The sequence below is a fragment of the Pimephales promelas genome, chromosome 1, assembly GCF_988280905.1.
Source record: "Pimephales promelas chromosome 1, fPimPro1.hap1.1, whole genome shotgun sequence".
Lineage (NCBI taxonomy): Eukaryota > Metazoa > Chordata > Actinopteri > Cypriniformes > Leuciscidae > Pimephales > Pimephales promelas.
Genome location: NC_142769.1, coordinates 18,756,425 through 18,768,861, shown reverse-complemented (window position 1 = coordinate 18,768,861; position 12,437 = coordinate 18,756,425). Strand labels below are relative to the sequence as shown.

The following is a 12,437-nucleotide window of genomic DNA, read 5'->3' as shown; positions in this document are numbered from 1 at the left end:
ACACACACACACACAGTCACTTAAATCTAACCTTGGCACACAAAGCCAAGCATACTGCTTCTTAATTACACACATGGTTCACATTCCCCATACAAAGACCTGCAAAATCTTTGAATGCCTACCTTTTAGAACATATGTCCACACAGTTTTGGATTGAAAATATGACTCACAACATACTTGAAAAAAAAAAAAAAAAACCTTGATGTCCTCCAAGAGAACCATTCAAATTAATTTATTTTTGGTTAGCCGTTCTCATGCACATCCATCTCTCAACAAAGGTGAGTCATCTGTCCAACAAAGCAACACTGAATGAAGAAACATTATTATATTATAAAACAGGCCATGTCTCATCTAGTTTTTGAATGCTGCTTTGTGTGCCCATGTGTGTGTGTGCGTGTGTGTGTGTGTGTGTCTGAGCATTCAGTGCTGCTTTTCTAAACTCCCCACATCATTTTATATAAGATTTGCTGAACCGTACAAAAGGCGACATTCAGTTGGAGCATGTGGTTTGTCCCAGACTGTCTTATTATGTGGCTTATCAATTCTTTAACACACCTACCTACCTTCAGATTAGCACACACACAAACACACACACACACACACACATTAAAAAACCCTATTAAACCAGTTCATAAAAGTCTGTAATTACGTATTCTTTATACATGGAACACGTTTTCATCTACTTGTGAGTATGACCCAAATGCATGGCGGGTTCATCTCGGGGACCTACGGCCTGAGACAAATGAGCCGATTCCGTCATAGCTGCAAATTCAGCAGCAACTTCAACTTCTTAAAGTAGGACTTCATACTCAATTCAATTCAACTTCATTCAAGTGTTTGCTTTACTTCTGGAGGGCAAATAATAGAAACAAGAGGAATTCCTTGGTGGAGAAAGGACAGGGGGAGATGGAATTAGAGGGATAAAATAAAAAAGAGCCATACGGAGAGTGACTGTGATGGAGCGGCGAATGAAAGGGAGGAGAGAATGATTGAGAGTGAAAGCCAGAGAGAGAGATAGTGAAGAGAAGAAAGAGGAACGAGGGGGGAAACAAATTTAATTCCTTGCAGGATTGCTGATGTCGAAACGTGCTTATTTTTGTTTCATGGAATCCTCCCGAGTAACATCTCACTTTCATGCGGTTCTTGTTCTCTGAATGAACGGAAGGTATTTTCTCTCTTAATGTTGTATTTCTACTAAATTGTATTTTATATAGAATTTCAAGCACCAATAATTTGGTTTGACAATTGTAACTTCACCTTTTACATGTGTTCTACGTATCGATCATCACATACTATCAGGTAGAATTGAAATGATATAAAATTAGGAATTGTGCAAATAACATAAAAGCACAAACATAGAAGCAAAATATATTATGTAAGTTGTTAGACGCAACTGTTTATGAAGCTCAACCTCTTCATAGTAATCCTTCGGCCTTTCATTCACTCTTCTGTCCATTCATCTTCTCATTTTCCAAGGGATAATGTTTATTTTTATATGCAAAATACTGTACATTATTATCATCGATTATAGCATAATCTGTAAATGTATACTTGCTATATGTTCTGGGGGCAAAAATAACACTAAAATTCCAGCTGTTAAATTCTTAATTCCACAATAACTTTAAGTAGTCTAAATAAAAGTGGCAAATCAGATCAGTCTCACATTTCCAGCCTCTTTTCCTCAACACTCAGGAATAATTCCTACTGTCATGTATGCTGGTGGTGGCATCATCCTGCATTGGGTCGCTTTTCAGAAGGAGGAACTGGAAAATTTGGCTTCGAGGGCAGTATGGCTGAAGCAAAACTGACAGGTCCATGAGACTTTTCCAGCAGTAAAGTGACACGAAGCAAAAACATAAACTTGACTAATAAACTGACATTATTTGTGTGTTACTCAAGACAAAAGATCAAAACAATTATATTGATTATGCATTCATTATGATTGAGGTAGATGTTAAGTATTAGCCTAAACAAACCAAGCAATTATCTCAGATTTCAAACATAACTTTGCTCATGGCTCATGTGGGTGTTCTCATTATAAATAGCTCGGCGTAGTGCCTGAAAAAAAATCTTAGTAAAAAATCTGATTAATAGGTCTTCTCTGAAACAATACCAGACAAAGTTATACGTACTGTATGTGGACACTGAAGTCAAACTTTAAATGCCCATTTAAAAATATCATTGCAATAGACACAAAATTTCAAACCAAGTCTCATTTTTCACTTTTTTAATTTTAAAAAGTTGCTGTTGGTGCATGCACAGTCTCTGCAAAGTTGCAGCGTTGAAAGTTCAATGTAAGCAGAGATATTGTCTTTTAAAAATCAGGAAGTATATTGCCTACAAAAACGACTCGAATGGGACTACAGCTGGGTTTTAGACGTCAATAACCCATACATTTACATCAACCCTCCCTCCGGAATATGTAAAAAAGGGCATGACCATATTTCTGCGGACCATATATCTCATAAACTTCTACAAATGCATATGCAGTAAGGTCAGCCTCAAAAATAACCCTATCCACGTCTTTTCAGCGCAAATTTTTTACTGCGTGTCTTTAGTAAATCCTAACAGCAGTTTTTTTTTAACGCCAAAAGAGGTTTTGCGTTGGTGCAAGCTGTTAGTTAACATGGCCCGAAGTGTTTCAGACCAGGAAAAATGGAAAAACCAGACCATATGCTCAATGCTTGGTGACACACACACAAAGAGCCAGAGGATGGTTTTCTTTTGCTATAAGCATAGCTAACATTTTTCCTTCATACGCTCAGTGTTCTGGCAGGCATCGCGGTCCCCTGCCCCCATTCTTAGGGAAGAGTGTCTGTGTGTGTGTGTCTTTGTTTCAGCGTATAAAATTGTATCCGCCTGACATGCATTCAGCCAAGCTCCAAACAGCACAGTGACTCGTTACATCATCACCAGAAGAGCCAGAGGTTCAATCACACGTCCAGATTCTCACGAACACACATATATGGCTTTTTTTCCTGCCTATTTGTGAAGCCACAACCCGATCACACTAAATGTGTATTGTCGTGTAATTTATACGCTAAAGTGAGTTTTTACGTGCATATGATACGCATTGGTTGGATAGGGTAGGTTTAGGTGTGGGGTGGGGTGCGTGTGTATTACGCACTGCGTATCAAATGCACGTGAAAAAACTGCATCTCATATGCACGTAAAAACTCATTTTCGCGTATAAATTACACAACAAGTGTTATAGAGACGCATTTACGTGAGAACAGGCTGGAAGCCAACTATTTAGTGAACATGTGAGACTGTGAGAAACACCAACAAAGCTGCGTTCACAGTGACAGCTATTCAATCACATTAGATTGTAGAGCTTATGAGCTGTTGGTTTCTAGTAGGAATCTCCTCTCTCTCACTAGTTGTTGCTTTGGTCCTCATCTGCAGAAAGTTGATCTCTGCTCTTGCTGCATTTGGCAACAATTGCTGTGTTGCAGGAAATTGTCAACTCTTATAGATAATGAATGATATCCGATCATTTTTGTTGAGCCGTATAAAGTAATTCATGATGTTCCAGTAAATTGACTAATCTTATAATTTCCGTGAAATCAGGCAACGTGATTGGTTATTCCTCTCTATTCCATTTTCCAGATGGTGACATATTCAGAGGCTGGGCCTAAATGTCGAGAAGTAGCCATCGCATCAATAGTCAACATCACTAACAAAACAACAGCTGACAGAATCTGTCTGGCTCCAGACACTCAGAGTCAAAAGCATCACGTTTATTCAAACAGAGCGCATGCTTCCCAATTCAGTGGATTTTAAAAAGCGAATAAAAAAAATCAAATTCATTTAATCACCCATTCACATATCTAAATTCGGTTTGTCCAATTAAGTTGCATCTTACACAGATCAGTTGCTTAAAACTGAAAAATAATGCTTACTAATGCAACTTGTATGACTCTACCCCCATGGATCAGTGTCATAGTATGGTAAAAAAAAAAAAAAAATGTAAAGAAAAAAATATGTAATGTCTTATCTCGCCTAAGGCACAAAGTGAGCCAGGATTGGCACTAGTGCCCCCTGAAAAAAAATGATGCCTCTGCTGAGTTATGCCACGGAATGATAGTAAGGCTCATAATAAAGACAGACACTGAACCAAATACAAAAACTGAAGACAGCAGTTAGGAACCCCTAAGAACCACACAAATTGGACCAGATGTCCATAGATTGACCATGCAACAAATTAAAGGGCACCTGTTATGGAAAATTCATTTTTACATGGTGTTTGAACATAAATGTGTGTTGGCAGTGTGTGAGCAAAACCACCCTAGAATGATAAAAATCCACCCAGTGTTTTTTTTTTTTTTACAATCTCAATAAATCATATCTGTCTCAGAACGAGCTTTTCTAAGATCCAGCTCTTTGTGACGTAGAATTGAGCAAGGGGTTTGATTGACAGTGTGGTTGTGGCGTAGACCCCGCCCTCGGTGATCTGTATACCATCCTCCATTGTTTCAAGGACAGCCGGTAATGTCTCTTGGAAACATAAATGTTCTGCCGTGGGTTAATCCTGTTGTTGTGGGTTAAAAGTTAATCCTCAAGTGTGGATCGTCGTCTACTGTTTGCGATCCACCATCACATCCAGTCACAGTAAGTGTATTTTATGAATTTTGAGCAAATAGTCTTTTCAGTCGATGTCAGCCAATTCAACAACAAATGCGTCTAAAGTTGTTGTCGTCGTAGGATGTCTGTGTATATCATTTAAACCTTGTTTGTATAGTGTGTAACCACACTTTATAAATATATATATATTTAAATATATTGTATTAAAAACTGCATAAATGTTGTTGTTCTGTAACTTAGCCATCTTCTCACATTGTGTGTGTGTATGTAGTTTAAAAAAATAGCGCTAACGTTAGTGTTTGTTTGTGTCTGTGTGTGTGTTTTCCACATCCATAATTGCAGAGGGGAAGCGATTACAACTCTATAAGTAGGTACATAAATGTATCAAATAACCGTACCGAGACGTACTGGTCCATTCTCATTTGTGTTTTATTCTGCCGGAGTCTCTTCGTACTATTTATGTATTCCGATTCAAACATGTACGGCTGAATGACATTCAAAACAGCGCGTCTCTCACTCTCTCAGCCCTTCTGCTTACCGACTGCCATAGGTATCAAGTTACGCCCTCATCCAAAGGCAGGGCAGGGATATGCAGCTCATTTGCATTTAAGGTTGTATACACCAAAACAGCTCATTTTTAAACAGGCCCCAAAAATGACATTTTCAAATGGTTATAATAAATTAACTGTGGGGTATTTTGAGCTGAAACTTCACAAATACATTCTGGGGACACCCGAGACCAAATCTTGCAAAAAAAAAAAAAGGGCATAATAGGTGCCCTTTAAAAATATCTCAAACAACAAACTTACAGAATATATGTGCATATAAGTATAAATATATGTGCTTATATTATTGTATGTTCATCATTGTTCTAATGTCAGACTGGGTTTGTTTGAGGCATTTATCTTGACATTTGCAGGCTGTCTCAGGGTTTCACAACAATCCAAACAGGTTAGTTCCATCCGAAGGGCATTGAGTTTGAGACAGATGTCAATACAATAGAGAAGAGGGCAGAGAAATCAGACTGAATGGATGTTCCAGAGGAGTGCACAAGTATGTCTGCACATTCACATGAGTGTGGCCGGCCGTGTATTACAGCACATGAAATGCATGCAGCAACACTCTTCAAGGATAGGAAATATCCATTAGAGCGGAAAACTTTAGTAGAGAGAGCTGGGAATTTAAATCAGCCAATGGGAATGGATTCCTCTGGGCAGGTCAAACTATTTCAGTACTGAACTTTATGGATTATTTATAAGTTATATGAAATTTACATGGGGCTTTCAATGGCGAGTGGGTGGTCGATATATATGGTATATAATATTCATATTGCTTTTAAAAACAATCTAGTGCGTGGATAGATGGGTAAGTAGACTTAGAAATGGGTAGAATAATACTCTTGCATGTGACAACACAGAATCAATAAACATGATGAGAGCAGGTGCCTGAAACCCCACAACATTGTTGTCATTGATTTGAACAAAAAGGGCTCTTTTAGATCCTTTAGAAGGCAGGCGGTCTCTTAGGCTGCACAGAATTGTCAAGCTCTTCCAAGAGAACATGAAGGAAAACCTTTTTAGTTCCTTGTTAGAAACTCTAAATGTTAGAACACCTGCATCGGCCAAAACCAAGGCTCTGCCTGGTTCCCAGTCCTTTCCTCATAATTGAAGAAAGCACCCACTGGACTGGCTTGTAAGATGCTGGCTTGAACATTTTAATGAAGAGAAAACTCATTATGTTGTCCATTGTATCTCATATCTGGGGCAAGGCACCACTAAAAACATTTGCCACCACCAACTTAGTGCGACCAACAATGTACAATGTGTCTTTAGTACACTATCTAACTAAATGTCACCCTAGTGAGGAGTGTCCTGGCAGTTTGCATAAAACTGATGAATATTTTGTATTATAAATATAAGAAAATGTTTGTAGTGAATATTTAAAAAAAAATATATATATATATATATATATATATTTTTTTTATATTTATAAATATATATATATATATATATATATATATATATATATATATATATATATTATAAAATAATATATATATTTTTTTATTGTTACCATGTGCCTTACCTTAAATGCAGTTTCAGTCTCCTGCTGTGCTGTACTGTGAGAGATCCAGTGTGCCGTCACTCTCTGTCCCCTGTCTTCCACTGAAAAAGAAAGGGAAAAAACAATGTTTATTGATATTTCGACCTCACTTTTGCATTACATTGCCAAGACATTTATAATGTTAGATTTCATTTTCAAATGAATGCTGTTAATTTCAATTTGAATCAAAGAATTCTGGAAAAAAAAGTTTCTGTTAAAGGGATAGTTCACTTTGAAATTAATTTTTGATATGTTTCAGCTTATCTCAAGGGCATCCAAGATGTTGGTGTCTTTGTTTCCACAGTATTTTCAATTTTGACATTTTTCAGTCAAACCATTGTTGTCTATCAGTCATACACTGGAGGCTAAGGGGGTCCACCAAAAAGCATGCAGAGAGAAGTCAAAATTAAACATGATTTAATGACTCGTAAATGTAAGTACACATTGATGGCCTAAGACACAAAACGAGAGGTTTTTGTGAGAAAACGAACAGTATTTATATCGTTTTTACCTTGTGTAATCACAGTGACGTCCAAGTGATCTGAATCAGTTGTTCAATGTCCAACTGAACCGAACTGAATCAGTTCAATGTTACGTCTGAAGTGATCTCTCGCACGTGTACGTCACTCAATATTTACACGGAGATTTCGGCAGTTTTACCTTTTACTAAACATATTTAGATATACCGAAATCGTCTTCCATTGCGGTTTCCCGTATATCTAAATATGTTTAGTGAAAGGTAAAACTTCCGAAATCTCTGTATAAACAAAGAGTACCGTAGGCGCGCAAGCGATCACTTCCAGCGCATGCGGAGACCGAAGCGCCTGTACAGTCAGATCATTTTGTCATGGCTATGATTACAAGAGGTAAAACGATGTAAACACTGTTCGTTTTCTCACACAAACCACTTGTTTCGTGTCTTAGGCCATCAATGTGTTCTTACATGTACGAGTCATTAAATCATGTTTAATTTTGACTTCTCTGTGCATGCTCTTTGAGGTGAACCGATTGAGGACCCCCTTCACCTCCAGTGTATGACTGACAGACAACAACGGTTTGACCAAAAAATTTCAAAATTGAAACTACTGTGGAAACAAAGACACCTACATTTTGGATCCCCTTGAGGTAAACTAAAACATATCAAAAAATAATTTCAAAGTGAACTATCCCTTTAAGCAACTGTTTTCAACATTGATAATACAAAGAAATGTTTCTTGAGCAGCATATCATCATGTTAGAATGGTTTCTGAATGATCATGTGACACTGAAGACTGGAGTAATGATGCTGAAAATTCAGCTTTGCCAATAATATATTTTAAAATCTAATCAAATAGAAACATATATTTTAAATTGTAACAATACATGTAATAACATAATAATGTTTTTGATCAAATAGATTCAGTCTTGGTAAGCATTATATCTTATCGACCCAAAACTTGTGAATGGTAGTGTATTTCTTGTATTATGTCTGTGTTTGTTTATTTTTATGAATACCATGAATCTAAGTTTTTTCAAGTGGTTGTGCTATAAGATATGTTTTCTGACAGAAAAAAAAGCCAAAGGATCAGATATTCTCTAAGATTTAGTTCAATTTTGGGTATGGTCAAACTCATGAAATGAAATCCTGCATGTGTTCCAGACTACTAACCATGTTTGTTCTGCTGTTATATCAAGCCTTAAGCCTTATAAAGGTTGAACATGGACGTGTCACTTAAGACAGTACAATATAGCTTGGCAACCCAGGCTTGGTATTAAGTTAATCAACTCTTGAGAGGCAGCTGAAAGTGGGCAGTAGGTCAGGCTATTAATCTCCCTCAATCACTCATGATTAAGAGAAATAATCATCCTCATGAATCATTTCGTACAGCTTTCATGCACTTGATTTAAACCTCTTGTGGGATTCAAAATTAGACACAAAAATTACAAGCTTTTACAAGTTGATTTTCAGTGCAGTGAAACTGGCTATTTATTCTCCCTGATAAAGTGACAAGAGAGGAGAGGTAATGAAAGGTGTGAGGATCCCTCTCTTCTCCTCAATGATAGTACTTTTCTTTGCAAAAAGAAACAAATACGCATCACCTATCTCAGTGGTCTCACTCAAAGCTGTCATGCACACAAATGTGGAAAAATAAGAGCATTACTAACCTTGCCATATCCATTTATGGCTGGAGTTTATAAAATATGACAGGAGGTAAAAGGAAGCAATAGAGTTGATCGGGAGGGGAGTGTGTCGGTATGCTATTCACAAGACCATCCTTTTTCCAATTTTCTTTTCTATTTCCAAATTGAAATGGTCTCATCTCCACTAATGTTAAAATATCACGACTCGTCTAAAGTCGGCGTGATCTAAATCGCTGCGGCTTGTTGTCAATCAGAGCGCATCGCAAAGTCGATTCTGGTTGTAACCGCAGTTCTTTTCCACTATAAACATCATCAAAGGCCAAGTTTGAGTTCTGGGACGTAAAATAATCAGCCTGTCGCCTGCGCGACATAAACCCAGAGAATCCATCAACGCAGACTAAGGCCCTCTAGAGAAAACCATTTTCCAAAACTAATAGGTTTAGAGAAAGCATTAGCTGCAAGCCAGCCTAAGACATTGTTCCCAAAGAATGATCTAAGAAGGCCAGAGCTGGCTTGAGGGCAGTTGCTCTTCAAACACAGAGAATTGACCTTCCTCTGGTTGACTATTATCTGCCCGTCAAGTCATTCAACTGCCATGGGGGTCCCAGAGAGCCTTACTTTTCACTTCCTATCTTACTAGGCTTTTTAGGAACAGACCTCAGGAGAAAAGTGAAGGTCTGAAGGAGAAGAGGATTAGTATTCTTCCTCTTTTTGCTTTCTGTTCACTTTCCTCTCTTGCTTTCCCTTGTAGTCTCATTAATCCAAAATCAATTATATATTTATAGTTAATACAAATATTAATTTGCCGTTTTTTTTCTAAATAAAATAACTATTAATAAACTGTGATTTCCTCATATTTGTATTGTAAACCTCCACAAAGGAATGTAAAATATTTGATTTTCTGATTCTCACGCCTCATTACAGCGATGAGCAATATTGTGGTCGGCCCTGAGGATGGGATAGGTTGAGTGCAACTGACAGATTTGACTGGATGTCAGCTTTTAAATGTCACAACTGAAATAATGCACTAGATGTTTCAAAAGCAGGTTCTAAGAGCCCTAATGAGTCTAATACAGACATCCAACACATATGTAAGAAGGTATATAGGATCCGTAAAGCAGGATTGATGTTATAGGATTAGTATCGATTCCTGGGAGAGGACAGAATACAAATATAGAGAAAACCCGATAAGATGATTATGATTTCCTGTCACAACTGAGAGAGATAGAAAGGGAGAAACAGATAAAAGGGGTATTTACAATTAGAGACCAATATGTGTAGCCGACCTAATGCTATTTAATAATTAAATACAAAATTGCAATGAAACAATTTTGCCTAATTTTTACTCAAAAACGAAAAGTGTAAAAAAAAAACCATTTAAAAAAAAAATAATAATAATATTTTAAAATAAACTCCGGCAACGGCACAGCATCTTTGATTCAAAGTATAGCTGTGTGTTGACCACTGTCACACCCGTTTCACACATACTCTGTGTGCAGTGTGTATGCGGTACAGGAGCAGCACGCGCTACAGTGCTTTCACATATGCTGTGTTTTAGAGCCAGACCGATATATCAGCAGGCCGTTATTATCGGCCGATATTAGGCATTTTCCAAACTATCGGTATTGACAGTCCCAGACAGCAAACTGACATTGAATCAACGTGGAAATGACGTCTCTCATGACATCGAAACAACGTTGATTTTGCTCATCGAATTAACGTTGAACCAACGTCAGACGCGGCATTCTTCAAAGCTAAATGAAAATCGAAAATTGGTTTGCTTTCATAACGTTGAAACAACGTTGATTTCAAGTTGATTTTCCATTCGTTTTGAAAGAATGACGCGCCTGACGTTGGTTCAACGTTAATTCGATGAGCAAAACAATGTCAGATCAACGTTGTTTCGATGTCAAGTTTCCACGTTGATTCAATGTCAGTTTGCTATCTGGGGTTATAATGGCCGATAAATGAATATTTCAAAAATAAAATAAAAACGGACGAAACACGCTTCAAGCATGTCATGAGTGTTGGAGTTGTATACTTTGTCCACCAGAGGGCACTCTACACCATCCCTGTTGGCAACATTTTTGTAATAACGTGCCTCACATCCGGCTGATCCAGATTGCAGGAAGCTTATAAGGCAATGTACTAGGGACTAATTATTATTTTATTTATCAGAACTTTAATATATTTTAATGTTCCTCTGTTCTGTTGTGACAATAAAAGAAACAAGTTTCTTTTTAATGTGCATTATCAAAAAAATATTTATTTAAAACTCAAAAATAACTACAAATAACTAATGTTAGGGAAATCTGTTAATGTTTTGAAGCGTGTTTCTGGAAAAAAATATCGGCCGACATATCGGAATATCGGATTTTAAAACCAACAAATTTTTGTATTGGTATCGGCCTTCAAAATCCTTTATCGGTCGGGCTCTACTGCGTTTGCAGTGTGTATCTGATCCGTGGCTGTACCACAAACACATACTGTAGGCTACTCACTATTTATTTATTTTTTTCAAATTCAGAAGTCATGCAGCAACTTTTATTAAAAAAAAAAAAAAAGTTTTGTCAGCATTGCGATTCTCTATGTACACTTTTACAAGCTTGAATGGACGTATGCACATTTAAACACAATATAAACAACGTAGAACTTGTTTTTCCACCTCCACGAATGAAACGAGTGTCGTACATTATGTCCTTGTTCAAGTGAATTGTAGTCTTCCTTGCTTAAAACCCCGGTCTTAAAGTAAAAAGATGAAAAGTAGTATTTAATTAAATACGTTTATGGCGAGATTACTACATTTTATTGAATTAAATGCATTTATGGTGAAACTTCTACATTTTCAGGTCAATTCTGTGTTGATTTTGACCACGAACCGTGTGGTTTCACTTTAATTCAGCGTTTGCAGCACAAATAACAATCAGAAACGATCTCCGCACTGCTGTATGTACAGCAACTGGAACGGTTCGACGGACTGCATCCGCGTGCAGTGTGAAAGCTCTAACCTGTTAACATGGGTAAGGAAAAAACTGCATACGCACTGCAAACGGAGTAAGTGTGTCAATGCAATGTTTTATGTTTTAATGTCTTCTGTCATCATTTACTCACCCTCAAGTTGTTTCAAACCTGTATGAATTTCTTTCTTCTGCTGAACACAAAAGAAGATATTTTGAAGAATGTCAGTAACCAGGCAGTTGATGGACCCCATTGACTTCCATAGTAAGGACAAAAATACTAATGAAGTCAATGGGGTCCATCAACTCTTTGGTTACTGACATTCTTCAAAATATCTTCTTTTGTGAAATTCATACAGGTTTGAATCAGCTTGAGGGTGGGTAAATGATGACAGATTTCAAATTTTTAAGTGAACTATTCATCTATTTTTTTTTTTCTTGGGATATATGAATTGTAAAATAGAAAATAAAAGCAATACTTTGAGGGGGGCATACAAATGTTTTCTTTGAGACTATATGTTTGAAATAATGTATTTAAATTATAAATTAATTATATAAATATTTTATAATATAGTACTGTATATCTATCTATATCTATACATCAATCTATGAATCTATCTATCTATCTATCTATCTATCTATCTATCTATCTATCTATCTATCTATCTATCT

At 36.8% G+C, this 12,437-nt stretch overlaps 1 protein-coding gene across 2 annotated transcripts in view; it reads right to left on the bottom strand.

Annotated features, from left to right (window-relative positions):
* The window catches only part of adam19a (ADAM metallopeptidase domain 19a), a 140,360-nt gene that overhangs the window by 114,991 nt on the left and 12,932 nt on the right, over positions 1–12,437 (bottom strand). For both annotated transcript variants that reach the window (XM_089128555.1, XM_089128557.1), the window contains exon 2: positions 6,670–6,749. In XM_089128555.1, the coding sequence (XP_088984681.1) occupies positions 6,670–6,749 (80 nt within the window). The remainder of the gene's footprint in view (positions 1–6,669; positions 6,750–12,437) is intronic.